The 21,059-nt window shown below is 48.4% G+C and overlaps 1 protein-coding gene across 1 annotated transcript in view; it reads left to right on the top strand.

Annotated features, from left to right (window-relative positions):
• The window catches only part of LOC138563252 (dentin sialophosphoprotein-like), a 45,687-nt gene extending 28,990 nt beyond the window's left edge, over window positions 1-16,697 (top strand). Inside the window, exons 3-5 of the mRNA XM_069642822.1 lie at window positions 7,944-8,143; window positions 14,834-15,654; window positions 16,201-16,697. Coding sequence (XP_069498923.1) covers window positions 7,944-8,143; window positions 14,834-15,654; window positions 16,201-16,697 — 1,518 coding nt within the window. The remainder of the gene's footprint in view (window positions 1-7,943; window positions 8,144-14,833; window positions 15,655-16,200) is intronic.
• Window positions 16,698-21,059: the final 4,362 nt, after the last annotated feature.

The following is a 21,059-nucleotide window of genomic DNA, read 5'->3' on the forward strand; positions in this document are numbered from 1 at the left end:
GAATATTGAAGGCCGCTCTGATGGCGTTATTCTGGGTGATTTGCAGTTTGTTGAGGTTAGCCTGGCTAGTCCCCAGATAAAGGGCACTACAGTAGTCTATCTTAGACATGATGAGCGTTCTAGCTCGAGTGATGCTATTGGGGTGGTCAGAAAAGGTCTGCAGGCCGTGATGAGTTTGCAGGTCCTGGAATCTCGTGGGATAAATCAAAGCACATTTGTGCATGAAATTGGGGATATGCTGGATTATTGGGTAGCTTCTCGGAATTCCTGTAGCTTTGTGATTTTTGGCAACCTAAATGCAGACTGTATTGGACCACAGGGAAATTGTGGATCTACCACGGCTGTCAGTCCCTCAGTAACGACTCAGGGGACAGCATGGACCACTCTTTTGGTTACTTGGAGTCTTCAGAGTTTGAACGGCTGTGTTATGGGGGTTATTTCCCCTATTCAAACTTGGAACTGTGTCGACCATAGCACCTGGCTTGACTATATTTATGCCTCAGAGGATATTTTTTCTAAGTGTTGTGATGAATCTGATGTCATCACTCCATTCCCAGTGGTAGCCTTTCCTCATGTGCCCACGGGACGGCCGCCACTACGTGATCCTGACCCTGAAGGCAGTTACATGAGGGAGGACCACCTGGGGGGAGGCGACTATCAGGGGGTGATCTGACAGCATGGGATGAAGCATGGTATCCCCTTTTTCTTATTAGGGATACCCCCTCCATTCCACTGGCCTTCATGAAATATTGTGCTGATTCGCTTCAAGTGTCCATAAGACCTACGGGTAACGCCTTGCCATACTCTACTTATAAAACACCGTGGACAGCCTACATCTCCCATACATCTAGAAATACTGGAACAAGGAGGCTGAATAGACTAACGCAGACTAGGAACGAGAACCAACAGAGGCGCTCTAGAATTTGTGAGCTTGTGAAAGGTTCCGGGACATTTAAAGGCTTTACCCAGTGTGGAGTGAGAGGACCCTGCCTGGAGAAGTCAAGTCCTCTCAGTGTTGACCGGGGGACTGTGAGGATGTCAAGACGACCCCGGAGCCGGCAGGCTCAGGAGGAGGGCAAGACACAGAGGACTGCAGAGGCTGAGCTTCGGTGGGACAAATCACAGTCCTCAGCGATCTCACCATTCACTGCTCTTACTCCACTTATGTAACAACACATGTTTACTGGGGGCAAAAAAATGCTATTTTTCTGACCTTACTATCTCTTTGTCCCACCATCCCCATCGTCTTTTATCGGCTGCTTAATACCATTTGTTTCCGCTCGACCCTCAGACCCTTCTTTACCTTCTTCATTGTCCTTTTCGGAATATGCTGACTTCCTTTCAAAGGTTCGTGATCTTCCTTTCTTCTTTCCTCAATGTTCTTCCACCCCTTCTTCTTCTCTTTCATTCTCTGACCTGCCTTAATTTTCTTACTTCAATTCCTTAACCAACTTACACACTACAGGTCTTCTTTCAAATGCCTACTCAACTGGCTCGCCTCTCGACCCTCTCCCCTTTTCTCTTATCCCCTTTATCTGGAGCTCTGGAGCCATAAGGCTGGGCCTGCCTTCAGCCGAAGGCCGCAGCCTGTCTTGGCCCCATCTGTTGCCCCAAGCTCAGGAGAGTAGCAAAAGGATCCCCTGTGCAACAAAGTGTTGCGCACTTGCATGCTAATGAATGCCCGAGTTGGCATGATAAGATGGCCGACATGGAAGTAACCGCATCCAAGAGCCTGTAGCCACACAGCAGCACTATGCCTGCTGATTGGCTGTTGCTAGAATCAATGGGTCTAGAGCCCTGCGGTGGAGACGGCATCAGCCGAAGGCTACTGCCTGTTTTGGCCTATCCTAGCTGGACCGGGACACTGGCACCCTCATCTAGCTCTTTGCATGCTCATATCCCGCGATCGTACCGCCCACCCAGCATATTTGTTGGCGCTACCACCATGGCTCTGTTACAAGGTAAAGCGCATTCACTGAGCTTGCGCTTCATTTGCATATGTGTCAAATCTTGCTTATGTGGCATGCCGGAACTCAACCCCTATTTGCAATCCCTCCCAACACAGACTTTCTTCCTCCCTCCACTCTTCCATGATGCTTTGTACGTTATTGATGTCAATACTGAGCGCCAAATCCACACAGGGTCACACACCCTGCTAGCTCAAAGCTTGATGGCACACCCATTACCAAATGCAACTATAGTCCTGCCTGCCCACCACATGGTATAGCGCATAGAACTAAGAGGCTACACAATCCCTCAACCACATGCCTGTGCATGTTTCACCCAAACCATCCCAGAATACCTCTGGCTCACTTCCCCCTAGCACCTACAGCACAAAGAAGTCACTGCTGGCACCCATTTGGCCCAAGAGCTACTACAATGGCATTCAAACCTGCACTTAGCACCACAGCCCACTCTGCCATGTGTCATATACTCCCCAAACCTGGCACCTTTTTCGTCCACCGCTAATGCACTTCGGCAGCCACCTTAAGCCTACCCGCAGGGCCTCCCTTACTCATCCTGGCACTACCATCCTATGCACGCCTAACACTAACATGATGCATCAGGGCTCTCTGTTTGGCCCTCAGTCACAAGCACCCCAGACCCCCCGAGCGGCACTGTTCTTCAGGAATCACCTCTCCTCAGGGCCACCTGGCTCCCTCATTCTACTACCAAAAGTAACAGTCACCTAGGAGGAGTTCAGACTGAAACCTCCCCTAGACGAAACACTAGCTTTAGGACTACCCAGCAAACCACTTCCACAAGAAACACTCACCTAGGAGTGTGGACTGCAACCTACCCCAGACAAAAAAAAAATTGCTTGAGGGCCACCCGCAATCCACTTCCACAAGAAACACTCACCTAGAAATGTGGACTGCAACCACCCCTAGACCTAGAACTTGGCTGATGAACACACGCAGCACCCACAAACCCACAAAGCATTTTACCCAGCTGAATAACAACATTAAGGCTCCACCCTGGCTGCATGACAAGCTTGACACCTTCCCTACTGTTACAATGCTCTCTAGTTAATGCAAGGTCCATCCCAGCGCATGCCCTCGGCATATACAGCCTCATCACCACCTTAGACCTCCACATCCTCGCAACCACAGAAACTTGGCTACATGTCGCATCTGGTCCTGCCCTCTCTGTTGCCCTCCCACAGGGATACTCCATCTTCTGATCTGACAGATTGAAGGCTAAAGGCAGAGGAGTAGCAAGACACTCACTCCCTATCAGAGAACTGATCTCTACCCTGGCTGACAAGATCGATATACGGTCAGTCAAATGAACCATCTCAGACTCTGGCACCATCACTCTTCACACCATTTACCGCCCTCAGGGCCCAGTCATGTCTTTCGAAGAAAACCTTTTACACACTGTCGGCACCCACATTAAACCCTCTTCTAAGTCCATTCTCCTGGGAGATCCTAGAGATCAAGTAGTCCCTTCTATATCCAACTCACTCAGTGCGCTTGGCTCTCAACAATGTATCAGCACCCCGACACACAACAAAGTCACATCCTAGACTGGATTGCCGACCGCCAGCTGTCCATCCTCTTCAGCTCCCCTTGCCTCGGTCTGACCACAACATAGTACACTTTACTATATCACCTATTGGGCACGTCCCATCTACTGCTAACTCTTTGTCGCCTTCACTTGCCCGTATTTCTAGAAACCTCACCAAGGAGCACCTTGTCCCTCTGCTCTGCTCACTCTTATCGGAGACCCTTTTCGTAAAGACCCTAACACACTTATGAACTTTTATGTCAAAACCCCAACGCCAGCCATTGACACCATTGCCCACAACGCCAGCAAACTCAAAACATATGCCCAAAGAAAATCGTGTTTCACCACAGAAATTCACACGCTCCGCTCTAACAATCGGCTAGCTGAAGACAGCTGGATGAAATTACCATCAGAAGCTAAAAGTGTTCACTGAAGCTTTACAAAAATTCCTTCCTCTCTGCCAAATCCTCAACCTACAATGCCCGCTTTGACAAGGCCAAATCAAACACCAGAGAAATCTTCCCTATTCTCAGGGAACTGGAAACTCCTGCCTAACCCCCAGCTACTATAGCCAAATATTTCTCATGGTGCACCAATATCCAAAACACCATGCTTACCAAAACTGACTCCCTGCACAGAAAAACAGACTCTAAACAATCCCTGATCAAACCTTCCCAAGCACCGCAGACAGCCCTAACCCCTCCACTATTAACCACCAAGATCTTCCCATGTTTCACCTTTCCAACGTCTCTGAAGACAAAGTCAAAACCATTTAAAAGGTCTCAAACCATTGTGTTGAAAAGGTGATACTTGCCCAGCGAGCCTTATCAAGGACTGCTCTGACATCCTTGCACCCCTTATCACCTCCTTCACCAACGCCTCCTTCTCTACTAGCACAGTCCCCAACAGCCTCAAGAAAGCTTGGGTACTCCTTATTATTAATAAATCTACTCTAGATCATAGAATCCCTACCAACTACCAGCGAATCACCACTGTCCCCATCCACCGCAAACCCTGGACAGTGCAGCCTATCTGCACATCCATCGACATCTTGATGCCAACCACAACCTGGGTATTCACCAGTCATGGCTCTGCCCAGGCCATGGAACAGAATCAGCATTTCTTGACTTAAAGAGTCAAATTGATGAAATCAGAGATGAGGGCAAACCGGCCCTGCTGCTACTTCTTGATCTGTCAGCGGCATTCGACCTGGTGGATCACAAAATCCTGGATCGCCTCCTTCCTAGGAGACAGATCCATAAGAGTATTCTTTGAAAATGCCAACGCCACCCCTTCACCTATCACCTGCAACGTCCCTGAAGGATCTTGCTTATTTGCCTACATCGTACAACATATTCACAATACCAATATTCGCACCACTGGTTCAATCAGCATCTCCTACATTAACTATGCTGACGATACTCAAATTCTCTTCCCCCTCTCCGGTGACTATCTCAAAAGCTCTTCCACCCTAAACTTACTGCCTGGATGGCCACACACCATCTATATCTGAACAACGAAAAGTTGGAGTTACTTCTGGTGGTGCCACCTTCAACAATCAAAAGTTCGATCCACAATTCTCCACCTTTAAGTTTGACGGCACCACTTTGCCAGTCTCACCTTTTGTCAAAATGCTGGGCATTTACTTAGATGCCACCATATTCCTCACGTGGCACGTCAGCGCCATTGCCTCCTCTGCCTTACTATTGCTCGAGACACCAAAGGATCTAGGCTTGATTATTGTAATGGCCGTTTTGCAGATACCACGGTCCAAAACATTTGGAATATGCAAGCCATCTGAAATAATGCACTTAGAGCAGCTCTGAACATCCCCAAAGTTGAACAAATCACTGCAGATCGAAAGAAGTTCCACTGGCTACCTTATCGTGTGCAGATTCTCTTTAAAACACTGTCCATGATGCACAGGTGCCTATACAAGGATGCCCCGCCATACCTATTTAAAAAAATAAAAGATTGTGTCATCTTTCAGGCTTACTAGAGCAGCCTATGCCCACCGCTTCACCCAGCCAAAGCTCAAACGGGCCAAAGCCGGAGGATCCAGCTTCCTGGCCATTGCAGCCAAACACTGGAACCATCTCCCACCTACCTTAGGAACGTAGCATTCCTATTGGATTTTCCAAACAGCCCTAAAAACACTATTGTTCACTTAAAGTTCTCCTCCGAGTGCAATGTGAATCTCAAAAACCTTTCTATCTGATCAACTGTGCATGTAACAAATGTATTATATTGTCATTTGAGCAACTGGTAATGTAACAGCGCCTTGATGCCTCAGGGCTAAGCGCTATGCAAATATATAAATGAATAAATAAATCAGCCTCGTCTTAATACTTACTAAGCAAAGTGTACCATCATCTAATGCGCTCATCTAAACAAGTGATTAGATGTACTGTACACCAGATCTTAGTGTTGTTGGCCCAACTTCAATGATGTCAAATAATTCTTACATATATTTCAATAGGAAAACAAAATACAGCAACATTGCCAGTCCTAATTCAAGTAGATAACGTCTTATCGTTAGAATCACTAATTGTCTTGATTGACCTTAATACTGCAACACTATCACAGAGCTTGAATCAGTATAAATGCTATGCTGCTCTGAATAGGGTCTTCCTTGCTAATGCCTCTTCCTTCAGATAAATGGCCACCGTTCAAAAAGAAGGTGGTCAGCAATACACAATTCTTTAGGACTTCTTCAGTTACAACTGTACGTTGGTATATTTGTCAGGATGCTTTCCTTGGGCTGCTGCTTCTATTTTCAACAACCCGACTTCTACTGTTGGGACTTTGAGAACAGTCACCTTGGTCTCACGATACGCTACTGCTTCAAACCACTTCAATGTGACATCTCCTGACAACTGAATATACCACCATACTACGACCATGCCAGCCAGTCCCATAAAATGTCAGGTACTCACATTGTAGGGCAGGTTGTTGGGATCCACGTGCAACGGCCCAGCCAGGCAAAAAGGATCAGGTTGAGGAAAACCTATTAGAATGCAATGTCGACGGAGCGGAGTGCAGTTTGCGCCACAGATAGTGCATGTGTTGTTTTTTTTAGGTTGGATGCACAGTAGATACACACATATAGCAACACAGAAAATGCAACAAATGGTTTAATGTTGTGGTTGCTGAGACCATAAATAGGGCAGCAGTATAGGCCTGTTGCTTAGTTGACGTATTGTAGTGATGTAGGATAGCGTGATGTGTGGGAAGGCTTGAAATAAGTGGAAGATGGAGTCAGTGAGGCACTGTGGTCAAAGCGAGATTGGTGAACTAACTTGCCAGAAGTGTGACCGTTTTGTATGTTAAGGGGTAGCACACGATGAACAGAAGAGAATGCAGGCCTTGGTCTGGAGCTGCAGCTCTGGTAGTTTATCTCCAAAACCTAATTTCCCTTTCCCGTTCCCCAGGAGGGAAGTCAAGGTGAGAGGCACCCATGGTGCGCAGAGATAAGCACTAATTGTGTCCAGTTGCGGGGCCTGAACATGGTGGGAACGGAATGTTAGTTGGTAGAAGAGCAAAAAGGGACAGGCCCTTTAAAGTACAAATTCACGAGAATAGGGCCCGTGTTCTGTGAGGCCAATGAGGCAGGCAAAGATGTATGGCATTACTGCCCTCGCCCTGGGGAGGACACCTCATATGAACTACATCTAGAGACCCAATTTAAGCAAAGAAATCTTTGCAGTTCAGAATCGAGAGCGTTGCCACAGTCACGGCAATGCTGGACACCTGGGAATGGGAGGAGATAAGGGGGAGGCCATGTCTGGAGCATCTTGAGATTTGGGACAGGGGGGAGCAGAGGTGATGTCATTACATTTAGTACAAGGTTGCGGTGCAGCTTGTGTGTGCTATGGCATCTGGGTTAATGAGGAAGCCGATTGGCTTATTTTGAATGTCTGCTTGGTGACTGCAGGTGTGTCTGTTGACATTCCATGGTAGCTGTTGTGCATGTGACCCATGGTTCACCCATGTACTCACCAGTGTCTTCATGGCTGGCAAGTTCCACCTCCGCCTTGCCAATGCCCTCCAGGCCTGGTAGGAGGAAGATGCTCCTCACCCTCTCCTAACACGGTGTGAGCTGTGTCCCTATGGTGGTTGGAGACGAGCATCCACACCCTGGCTTTTAGTTCATTACAGAGCTTCTGCATGTCCTCACAGTCCCGTGGGACATTACCCACAGCTGCCACCTTGTCCCTTATTACAGTCCAAATGACATTCTTGCGCTGGGAGGATGTCTTGCAGCTGTTTGGACTATACAGTTCCTCTGCATGGGCCACCAACTCCCCTGCCAGCATAGTGATCTCCTGCGCGTGCACCGTCCCTTTGGCTTTGACTGTGGATATATTTGGCGTGTCTTTTGGGCTTGGATGACAGTCCCTTAATGGTGATTTTGAGTGGATTTGATTTTTCAGGATGGCCGCCAGCAGGCTTCCCGTTCCAGCGATGACGATATTTTTCCGCCGGCAGAATTTGCAATTGACATGCTGGCAGTAACTGTAATTCACCGATTCTGGGTGAAATTACCACTCAAAAACCATGTACGGTGGTTATTCCACCGGACAGAATTAATCCCCTTCCCGAGCTCCAGGCAAGCAGGAGCCCCGGAGCAGACGTAAGAGCCCTGCTGGAATGGGAGCCGATGCCTACGCCGGGAGATGAACTGCAGCAACACTACACGGCCTGAGAACCCAACCGCATACTTGCCAACCCTACCGATTTAGGCGGTAGGATACCGCTTTTTAAGCAGTCCTACCGCCTACCGATTTTTTTACACCAAATACCGATTTTTTTGGTAAAAAAAAATGTATTTTTTTTTTTTACATTTTTTTTTTTTTGCCCACGCCAGCTGGGGGGAGTCTTTCAAGAGCTCCCCCGAGCTGGCGTACCGGGAGAATGCCCGGCATGCATGCTTTTAATGTCAAAGGCACCCACGGCGGTGGGCTAAAGCGCCCCTCCGCCGCGGGTGCCTTTGGCAAAAGGTGCCATTAGTCCCCCACCACGCCAGCTTGGGGGAGTCTTTCAAGGACTTCCCGAGCTGGCGTAGCGGGAGAAGGCGCATCATGCAGGCTGTTAATGTCAAAGGCGCCCACGGCGGTGGGCTAAAAGCGCCCCTCCGCCGCGGGTGCCTTTGGCAAAAGGCACCATTAGCCCCCCACCACGCCAACTCGGGGGAGTCTTTCAAGGACTTCCCTGAGCTGGCGTAGCGGGAGAAGGCGCAGCATGCGGGCTTTTAATGTCAAAGGCACCCACGGCGGTGGGCTAAGGGCGCCCCTCCTCCGCGAGTGCCTTTCACAAAAGGCACCATTAGCCCCCCACCACGTCAACTCCAGTGAGTCTTTCAAGGGCTCCCCCGAGCTGGCGTGATGGCAGAAGGCGTGGCAGGCGCCTCATTGTCATTGAATGCACCCGCGGCGGCGGGCTCATTCAATGACAATGGGCTGCTGACGCGCCCTATTCCTATCATTACCTCCTCGCCTGACTATTTTTGAAACTTTAAGATTCCTACAGATTTTTGGTCACAGAATGTTGGCATGTATGCAACCGGGGGTAAGCGTCTGCAATCTATCTCCAAGTGACCCCCTTGACCACTTTACAATCAAGTCTCTGCTACTCGATCCATCCGCACCATTTGTGCATTTATTGCAGCTGGCCCCCGCCCGCCATTGCACACGAGAGGAAATAATATCAAAAGGGCTGCATACTCGTATTTACATGCTGCCTAGCAACAGATTGCAAGCCCATTGGCTCTGTGCTGCTTTTCCGTGATGCTGGGTCACCGGAAGGCGTAAGCCGGCGCTACACGAAGGGACTCATTAAGGGTGCCGCCTGCCTGCGCCTGCCTGCGCCTGCCTGCGCCTGCCTGCGCCTGCCTGCGCCTGCCTGCCTGCGCCTGCCTGCGCCTGCCTGCGCCTGCCTGCGCCTGCGTCATCTGTAATCTGAAACTAAACATCCTTATCACTCTGTCTCGACCTATTATATAATTCATTGGCTTCAAAATATCCGACATCTGCTAATCGCCTCACCCGACCTACTAATCTGCTTTCTCGGATCTGCCTGATCACACGAGCAGAACGGGCGTGTGCATCAGCTGCTGCGCGTTCACGAAGCTCCAAACCTCTTTGTCAAACTAATTAGTCCTGTTGCATCCTATCCGCGCGGGAAATGCGGTTTATGTAACTCAACGATATATGTCTTGTCTAGTCTGCAACCAGAATCTGCCGGGCTGCAAATAATCAATTCAAACGAACTTCATGAAGAGTATATCTAACTACGACGCTAACGCTGCAAGAGCGTATTTCACCCATTCAGGCTGCATCGGCATTTAGTCCATCTATCCTTATCTTAATATGCATAACTGCCCAGCATATCAGTAGCAGGCACACCCTGATTCAGCTTACTTGCTATACCACCACTGTTACGGACACATAGATACACGGTACTATCGTGTCATTAATCTATGCCGTGCCACTTAGAACCAGCCATGCCTAGCTTGTTTTCTGTATGAAATAGCAAAATCAGCCACACTCACCTCTTAGAGTTACATCTTAACTAACCCAATGCAACACAGCTGTTATATGTATTTGTAAACCAGTCTCAATGCGCAAAATGTGTTGCCTGGTACCTGTCACTACACATGTCATATTATATGTAATATATAATGCTATATTATACTATATATCACAATATATGTTTATATTGTATATCTCATATGTTACAGCCTGACAAAGCCCCACTGCTATACTGTTATACTACCTTTGCTATTGCAAAATTCGAATCTGCCCACAATTGCATACTGTGTAGACAATCGAATCTGCCTTATATTGCATTTTGTCTAGTCATGCCTCTAGCATTAGCTTAACTGTGATGCCTGTGATGCCCCTTTGAAGTATAAAGGCACGCTAGCCCTGATCAAGACTGCCACACTTTGGTGCTATGGCATCTGCATAATTGTATCTCAGTCCCTACCGGATCTGTTCAATATACCTGCCGCTGTGTCATTTTCGCCCAACATGCGCACCCTACAGACTTGCCTCCTATACACATCCTGGTCCCTAGCCTGGACCATTCTAACCATCACCACAATAATGGCCCTCACCAACACTTCCCCATGCAATCTGCAAGAGGGAAACATGCGACTCAGAGCTAGGTTGCCACGACTTTATGACATCAAAAACAAAAGAACCAGTCCACCAGTCCCTACACGCACCTCCATTGCCACTAATCCTGACCTCCTAGCCTCAGCGACGGTAAATCGTCCTGAACCACAAGGTGACCCATATCACAAACAGAGGAGACCTAACCACCCTAGTCCAAGATTTGTCAAAGACACCACTACAACTCCTACTTTATCAGGAGCCCTTATTAATGCTAGGTCCCTTATAGCACACAATACTGAAATAGCTGATTTATTTGCTATGGACAACTTAGATATCCTTGCTGTTTCTGAAACCTGGCTCCATGAGGCAGCTGGCCCTGCCCTCATGACTGCCATACCGGACAATTACAATATCCTAAGAGTCGACCGGCCCAACACTAGAGGAGGCGGCCTGGCCATCATAACCAAAACGCAGCTAGCTGCTAGACTCACCCCACACCCAGTAATCACATCATGCGAACTTCTCTCGGCTAAAATACCGATCTCCAACAATAGCACACTAACGATACTCCTAGTGTACAGACCTCCAGGCCCACTAGGCAACTTTGAGGAAGACCTATCCAGTCTCCTCACTAATAGCATTAAAGACTCCACCCAGCTCCTCTTACTAGGTGACTTTAACCTGGGCTTTAACGACGTTGAGGACAAACAAGCCCAATCTATCCAATCCATTCTAGTCAATCATGACATTACCCAAAAAGTCCTAGCTCCTACACACATAAAAGGACGCACACTAGACTGGATAGCCAACCATAACTGTGACATCACCATCTCTAGTATTCTACCTCAAATATGGACGGACCACTATCTTATATGCTTTACAGCCAGCATAGAGCCTCCCAAACCCAACAAGAATAAAATAGTACCCCCCAAGCCAACGAGAAGCAAAAAAGAAATCACGGCTGAAAAACTTCTCCCACTACTCCTACCAGCTCTCACTGCCAGCTCCAGTGAATCCAACCCCAGTGAGTTAGTTGAGTCATTTAACAACTCCATGACCAAAGCTCTGGACTTGATTGCCTCTATCAAACTCCATAAAAGTAAACGTGAAGTTCACCTTAACTCATGGTTCACCCCCCAACTCAAAGAAATGCGCATCAAAAACGCAAACTCCAAGCTATCTGGAGGCACACTCCCTCTGCTGACAATAAAACCACACTTGCCAACTTTGCCAAAAGATACAAGAAGGAAATAATTCAAACTAAAAAAGATTAATTCAATGAAAGAATCAGTAAAGCCAACTCGAACTCCAAAGAACTCTTCACTATTCTCCAGGAATTGGAAAATCCAATTCCCCCTACAGACAATGTCCCCAAGGACAAATCCTGGTGCACTAGCATCCAAAATGCCCTAGCAAATAAAATTACAACCCTTCAAACTAAAATCGCTAAGAAAAAAGCCTCCTTGAGCCCTAGTGGAACTCATACCACCCCCCTGAAAGAGATACCCAGCACATCCACCCAAAGCAACTGTAAACCCTTCAGGTTTACTAACATCTCTATACTGGAAACTGAAAAGATTATTCGATCCCTTAAACCATCGAACTGCCAAGGTGACAGCTGCCCTGCGCAAATCATCAAGGATGCAGCCAGAGATTTAGCACCCTTCATCTCGAAACTAATCAACGCCTCCTTCAATACGAGTACTGTACCCACAAACCTTAAAGAATCTTGGGTACTGCCCCTACTCAAAAAACAAAACAGACACTTGACCCAGCAATCCCCACCAACTACAGGCCCATTACTACGGTCCCATTTCTCCTTAAGATCATCGATAGAGTAGCCTACCTCCAGATCCAAAACTATCTGGAGTCACACCAGCTATTAGGTTCACAACAATCTGGCTTCAGACCACTTCACGGTACTGAAACGGCCCTAATCGACCTCAAGACACAAATCGACGAGTTGAAGGATAAAGGTAGAACAGCTATGCTCCTCCTCCTTGACCTATCAGCGGCCTTCGACCTGGTGGATCATGCAGTATTATGCAACCACTTAGCGTCTGCCACCCATTTCTCAAGTGAAGCTATAGCATGGGTACAATCCTTCCTAGTTAACCGTACGATGAGAGTGTTCTCCCCTGTAGCTGCAGCGGACCCAATCCATATCACTTGTGGTGTCCCACAAGGCTCATGTGTCTCCCCAACAATGTATAATATCTTTACTAAGCCACTCTTCGACAAACTTGACAGATTAGGGGTAACCTATACTAATTATGCGGACGATACGCAGATTCTCATACCACTATCAGGCAACTTTGTCGAAAACACAGCTCTAGTAAACAAAATGTACCTCCTCATTCAGGCATGGATGGCCTCCCACGGCCTCTGCCTAAATGATGACAAAACTGAGATACTGATCTTGGGTTCCGACTCCACACTAAAAAAACTAAGCGCCAATTATCGCAATTTCAACATAGATGGTAACACAATCAAGGTGGCAACCGAGGTAAAAACATTAGGCTTTTACCTTGATTCCACTCTATCTCTCAAAAAACAAGTTAATACCTTGGCATCTTCTACAGCGTACACCTGTAAATTAATCAGGACCTGTAGACCTTACGTCTCCAAAACTAACTGCATGACGCTAGCTAACGCATTAGTAATGTCGAAGCTGGACTATTGTAACGCCCTCTATGCAGGAGCTAATTAAACCATCATAAATAAAATGCAAATCCTACAAAATAACGCTCTTAGAGCAGCCCTCGACATACCCCGTAGAGTACATATTTCCAACATCAGGAAAGACCACCACTGGCTAAAAATCAGCGACAGAGTCCTTCTCAAGACACTATCTCTCACACACAAAGGGCTCAACAACACAGCACCCCCCTACATCTCAGCCAGATTGACCAGAAAATCGTCCAGCCACCACACCAGAGCTACTAACCACTTCCTGCTAGAAACCCCTAGATTTAGACGATCCAAAGTGGGCGGAGCAAGCTTCCCAGTTAGAGCTGCCCAGGCCTGGAATGCATTGCCCACGGCATTGAGAGCAAACTTATCCTATTCCAGCTTTTTAGAAGCAAGGTAAAAAACTGGCTCTGGTCTAACGACAACTAATTTTCGCGGTACCTAACTGTCGTGATACTCCCGAAATCCGGGTCTAAGACTATTTTGCCTTTACCCTTCTAGCTCTCTGTATAGATGTACTCTTAACATTGTAACATGCTAGCTCTCATCTCAACTGCTTGTATTGACCTGTATGCACTGTACTCTGTATGTATGTAACCTAAGTTTAAGTAACCTTGTACCCGCTGCGCCCGGCTACCCCTGGGTTTTGTGCGCATTATCAAATAATAAACATAAAAATAAACATAAACATAAAATCTTACTGCCAATTTGTAATATAGTGGTAATGCCGCCGGACACCACCGCGACCACTGTATTGCCAACAGACCCATGGAAGGGAAATTGTCCTGGATTTGTTATCATTTTTAACAAGGAAAATATTATATTAGGTGTAAAGGCTATGCCAATAGCCAATGTATAATACACTCATTTAGCTTCTACAATATTCCCTGCACTGTTTTCGCTCTAAGCGCCTAAGCTTCTGCTTCTAGGTGTTTAACTACTTGGGGAACAAATTGCGCAACTCTGTCCATTATTCCTAATGCTGAATCCTGTAGTTTAACTACAGTTTCATCAACAGTACAGAGGATGCATCAAAATGTAAAGACAGAGGGAAACCTCAGACAATGGCCTCATTACACGGTAGGCGGTAAGGGTTTACCGGTACCGGTATTTTACCGCTACCGGTTAACCCTTACCGCCTTACTAAGAGGTCCCTTTGCTTTTTGCAGGCGTTAAAAACCAACCCGCAAAGGGACCAGGGAGCTAATTACGGTACCGCAATTTGCGGTGCCGTAATTAGCACCTTCCCCATTCCCATTATGCCCTATGGGGCAAAAATGGGAATGGGGAGGGGCAATGGGGGAAGGGGGAATTACCGCCCCACCAACCTTGGAATAGGGCGGTAATTCCCCTTTCCACCAAGGCGGTGCCAGTATTTTACCGGCATGGACCAAGGTGCTAACAGCACCTTGGTCCACCGCCGTCCGTGTAATGAGGCCCAATGATTTCTCATCTACCAAGTGTACATTTTGTTTGCTACAAATAGCTCTTTTCCTCTGACCTGCTGTCATCAGCCATTCTGATGTAATATTGAACGATGAAACTACATGCTCAGACCAGTCTACTGCCTGCGAGGAGATTGACACCGATGAAACCACATGCTCAGACCAGTCCATTGCCTGCAAGGAGATTGACACCGATGAAACCACATGCACAGACCAGTCTACTGCTTGTGAGGAGATTGACACTGTTGAAGCCACATGCTCAGACCAGTCTACTGCCTGCGAGGAGATTGACACCGATGAAACCACATGCACAGACCAGTCTACTGCCTGTGAGGAGATTGACACTGTTGAAGCCACATGCTCAGACCAGTCTACTGCCTGCGAGGAGATTGACACCGATGAAACCACATGCACAGACCAGTCTACTGCCTGTGAGGAGATTGACACTGTTGAAGCCACATGCTCAGACCAGTCTACTGCCTGCGAGGAGATTGACACCGATGAAACCACATGCTCAGACCAGTCTGCCACCTACGAGGAGATTGACACCGATGACACCACTTGCTCAGACCAGTCAACTGCCTGCGAGGAGATTGACACGGAAGAAACTACATGCTCAGACCAGTCTACTGCCTGCGAGGAGATTGACACCGATGAAACCACTTGCTCAGACCAGTCTACTGCCTGCGAGGAGATTGACACCGATGAAACCACATGCTCAGACCAGTCTACTGCTTGCGAGAAGATTGACACAGATGAAGTCACATGCTCAGAGCAGTCCACTGACTGCGAGGAGATTGACACAGATGACACCACATGCTCAGACCAGTCCACTGCCTGCGAGGAGATTGACACCGATGAAACCACATGCTCAGACCAGTCTACTGCCTGCAAGTAGATTGACACTGATGAAGTCACATGCCCAGACCAGTCCACTGCCTGCGAGGAGATTGACACAGATGAAACCACATGCTCAGACCAGTCCACTGCCTGCGAGGAGTATGACACCGATGAAACCACATGCTCAGACCAGTCTACTGCCTGCAAGGAGATTCACACCGATGAAGTCACATGCTCAGACCAGTCCACTGCCTGAGAGGAGATTGACACATATGAAACCACGTGCTCAGACCAGTCCACTGCCTGCGAGGAGATTGACACTGATGAAACCACATGCTCAGACCAGTCCACTGCCTGCGAGGAGATTGACACAGATGAAACCACATGCTCAGACCAGTCCACTGCCTGCGAGGAGTATGACACCGATGAAACCACATGCTCAGACCAGTCCACTGCCTGCGAGGAGATTGACACTGATGAAACCACATGCTCAGACCAGTCTGCCGCCTGGGAGGAGATTGACACTGATTAAACCACATGCTCAGACCAGTCCTCTGCCTGCGAGGAGATTGACACAGATGAAACCACATGATCAGACCAGTCCACTGCCTGCGAGGAGATTGACACAGATGAAACCACTTGCTCAGACCAGTCTACTGCTTGCGAGGAGATTGACACCGATGAAGTCACATGCTTAGACCAGTCCACTGACTGCGAGGAGATTGACACAGATGAAACCACATGCTCAGACCAGTCCACTGACTGCGAGGAGATTGACACAGATGAAACCACATGCTCAGACCAGTCCACTGCCTGCGAGGAGATTGACACAGATGAAACCACATGCTCAGACCAGTCTACTGCCTGCAAGGAGATTGACACCGATGAAGTCACATGCTCAGACCAGTCCACTGCCTGCGAGGAGATTGACACAGATGAAACCACATGCTCAGACCAGTCCACTGCCTGCGAGGAGATTGACACTGATGAAACCACATGCTCAGACCAGTCCACTGCCTGCGAGGAGATTGACAGATATGAAACCATATGCTCAGACCAGTCTACCACCTGCGAGGAGATTGACACCGATTAAACCGCATGCTCAGACCAGACTGCCGGCTGGGAGGAGATTGACACTGATAAAAGCACATGCTCAGACCAGTCTACCACCTGCCAGGAGATTGACACTGATGAAACCACATGCTCAGACCAGTCTACTGCCTGCGAGGAGATTGACACTGATTAGACTACATGCGCAGACCAGTCTGCCACCTGGGAGGAGATTGACACAGATGAAACCACATGCTCAGACCAGTCTACCACCTGCGAGGAGATTGATACCAATGAAACCACATGTTCAGACCAATCTGCCCCCTACGAGGAGATTGACACCGATGAAGCCACATGCTCAGACCAGTCTGTCGCCTGTGAGGAGATGAAACCACATGCCCAGATCAGTCTACTGCCTGTGAGGAGATTGACACAGATAAAACCACATGCTCAGACCAGTCTACCTCCTGGGAGGAGATTGACACCGATGAAAACACATGCTCGGACCAGTCTACTGCCTGGGAGGAGATTGACACCAATGAAACCCCATGATCAGACCAGTCTGCTGCCTGTGAGGAGATTGACACTGATGAAACCACATGCTCAGACCAGTCTGGCGCCTACGAGGAGATTGACACCGATGAAGCCACAAGCTCAAACCAGTCTACCGCCTGCGAGATTGACACCGATGAAGTCACATGCTCAGACCAGTTTACCGCCTGGGAGGAGATTGACACCAATGAAACCACATGCTCAGACCAGTCTGCCGCCTGCGAGGAGACTGACAGCGATTAAGCCACATGCTCAAACCAGTCTGCCACCTACGAGGGGATTGACACCGATTAAACCACATGCTCAGAACAGTCTACCACCTGCGAGGAGATTGACACCGATGAAGCCAAACTCTCAGACCAGTCTACTGCCTGCGAGGAGATTGACACCGATGAGACCAGATGCTCAGATCAGTCTATTGCCTGTGAGGAGATTCACACAGATGAAATCACATGCTCAGAGCAGTCTACCGCCTGGAAGGAGATTGACACAGATGAAACCACATGCTCAGACCAGTCTACCGCCTGGGAGGAGATTAACACAGATGAAATAATTTGCTCGAACCAGTCTACCACCTGTGAGGAGATTGACACTGATGAAACCACATGCTCAGACCAGTCTACCACCCGGGGCGGAGATTGACACGATGAAACCACATGCTCAAACCAGTCTACCACCTGTGAGGAGATTAACACCGATGAAGCCACATGCTCGGGCCAGTCTACCACCTGTGAGCAGGTTGACACCAATGAAACCACATGCTCAGACCAGTCTACTGCCTGCAAGGAGATTGACACCAATGAAGCCACATGCTCACACCAGTCTGCCGCCTGCGAGGAGATTGATACCGTTGAAGCCACATGCTCGGACCAGTCTGCCACCTGCGAGGAGATTGACACCATTGAAGCCATATGCTTAGACCAGTCTACCACCCGGGGAGGAGATTGACATGATGAAACCACGTGCTCAGACCAGTCTACCACCTGCGAGGAGATTGACACCGATGAAGCCACATGCTTGGACCAGTCTACTGCCTACGAGGAGATTGACATCGATGAAGCCACATGCTCGGACCAGTCTGCCGCCTGTGAGGAGATTAACACTGATGAAGACATTTGCTCGGACCAGTCTACCACCTGTGAGGAGATTGACATTGATGAAACCACATGCTCAGACCAGTCTACCACCCGGGGAGGAGATTGACATGATGAAACCACGTGCTCAGACCAGTCTACCACTTGCGAGGAGATTGACACCGATGAACTCACATGCTTGGACCAGTCTACTGCCTACGAGGAGATTGACATCGATGAAGCCACATGTTCGGACCAGTCTGCCGCCTGTGAGGAGATTAACACCATTGAAGCCACATGCTCGGACCAGTCTGCTGCCTGCGAGGAGATCGACACTGTTGAAGCCACATGGTCGGACCAGTCTGCCGCCTGCGAGGAGATTGACACCGTTGAAGCCACATGCTCAAACCAGTCTGCCTCCTGTGAGGAGATCGACACTGTTGAAGCCACATGGTCGGACCAGTCTACTGCCTGTGAGGAGAATGACAACTTGATAACATAAGGACTAATTAACCTGTCAAACGTATTCCCTTTTTCTTGAGCTCTTCCTTCACAATGTTTCCTTAAATTTACTGACTCGAAACCCAGGGATACCATATTTACATGCGCATTTAAAGGATTTCCCGAAGTAGGTTGAAACCCCCCATGAAGAAAGTGTGTGTCGATGTAACACGCATTGTCACATGATGGAACATGGCTCCATAACATAGTACTCTGAGTTAGCACGATTCACACAGCTGCAGTAGAAGTGTCCTAGCATTGCCATAGTGGTAGTGATTGGGTTAACATCCTCTTGGTGTTCAAAGCCCTGTTAATTAGATTGTTTAGAGTATTTGGAATGCATGTGTCATAGGATCAATGCTCCGGGGGCGCCTCTGTCGATGTTGTCAGACCCTGTCGCAATATCACCCATACTGTCTGCCGCAGACCCGAGGGACCTTTCATTCTGAGCAGCTCTACTTGTCCAATTTGCCCCGTTCGGCCTTGGTGCTTGGTGGAGAGAGTGGCGGAACACAGCCTAAGGACTGTGCGGCTCCCAGGATGTGTCTGGCATGCAGACTATGCGGCTCCCAGGATGTGTCTGGCATGCAGACTATGCGTCTCCCAGGATGTGTCTGGCATGCAGACTATGCGTCTCTCAGGGTGTGTCCGGCATGCAGACTATGCGTCTCTCAGGGTGTGTCGGGCATGAAGGCTGTGCGGCTTCCAGGGTGAGAGGCTGACCGCGCAAGAGGGACAGCCTACATAGCAGGCTGTCCCCTCTGGCCGCCTCCTTCCGGGGGTGGTTGGCGCCTACTCTTCCTCTCCTGTGAGGCGGAAGAACCATTCCCAGGGCCTGACTTCCATTGGCAGGCTCTTGGGGAAACGCATATAAGGCGCGGGGATGCTGAGGGTCAGTCTCTTTTCCAGCCGCTCCCCCCACCTTTTGATCCCCACCCACCCTCACCCTATGTTGGGAGCATAGCGTTAATTAAGAAAGTAGTAGGAGGGAAATGGCAAGGTAAAAGGGTGCGATCTAGATGAAGAGGCAGTTCAGTTTGGTGAGGCGTTCGCATTACCAATAGGAGTGAAGTTTGACAGTGTTAGTAATGGTGTAAATGATCTAATTTATATTGCATCGTGTTGTGGTATTATGTTTCTAATTATCTTTTTCTGTCACAGGTGCAGTGTCGGGCGGTCCTAGCCAGTGATGGTTTTTTGACGCTGCGGTTTTGGCTGTGAGTGGTTCAGGAATGGCCAGGCTCGAGCCCAATCCAAGTGACGGGCACTGACTCCACCCCAGGGTATTGGGCTACAGCATCTCTTGTCAGTGTTCCCGAAAATGTTCACTGAATGGCAGTACAACTAGAAGCGTATGTCCGCTTATGTTTCTGGCAGACTGGGAATGACATGGATAACCCTGTACATGTAATTCTTTAGTAGGTGGCTGAGAGCGTCCCATTTTTATGTTGCTCCAAAATAAAACTGTGACCTTGTTTTCCAAAGACTTTACAAAGTTGTCTGTGGTTATTGCGTGATGTAATTATGACATACTGTGGTCAGAAGAGGTGGGGGCAGCCAATGGGGGATCGCTCCGCTATGCCGCTATGTCTGGCATGCAGACGTGGAGGCTGCACGCTTCTCTCTGTGTGCATAATCACAGGCAAAGCTGGCCTTCTGATGGCCTTCTGTAGTTAATCCCTCCTACCCTTTCTGAGTTCCACATGTTCTGCCATCAGACACAGCTCTAAGCCCAAAGAATGGGCAATTGCAAGCTTTGGCTCATTGGAAACGTCAACATCCCCCCTCTATGCCACTGCATCCGCCGTCACCACGAGCTCAGTGATCCCTAGAAAATCCCTATATGAAGAAGAGCAGGTTCTGGAAATCCATGCCCTCTGAGTCGATCAAAAACCCCGGGAAGTAGATGCTGTTATAACACGGGCATTCTGCCACTGGACCCACCCCCTCCCCCACTTCCTTTATACATTTAGATGACTTTCTTCACGCTCGGCGCCTGATGTCTACAAACTTAGCCCTGACATAGTTATGGGAAAACAAGGCTGCAACTGGCCAAACAGATTATTAGTTATTTATACGTAAATCAACATAGACGATCGGCAGTCCTTATCTTTCATCTTCTGTCTTTCTTTCTTTCTTTCTTTCTTTCTTTCTTTCTTTCTTTCTTTCTTTCTTTCTTTCTTTCTTTCTTTCTTTCTTTCTTTCTTTCTTTCCCTCTTTCTTTCTTTCTTTCTTTCTTTCTTTCTTTCTTTCTTTCTTTCTTTCTTTCTTTCTTTCTT

The sequence above is a fragment of the Ambystoma mexicanum genome, chromosome 1q (assembly GCF_040938575.1).
Source record: "Ambystoma mexicanum isolate Mex_15411 chromosome 1q, UKY_AmexF1_1, whole genome shotgun sequence".
Classification (NCBI taxonomy): domain Eukaryota; kingdom Metazoa; phylum Chordata; class Amphibia; order Caudata; family Ambystomatidae; genus Ambystoma; species Ambystoma mexicanum.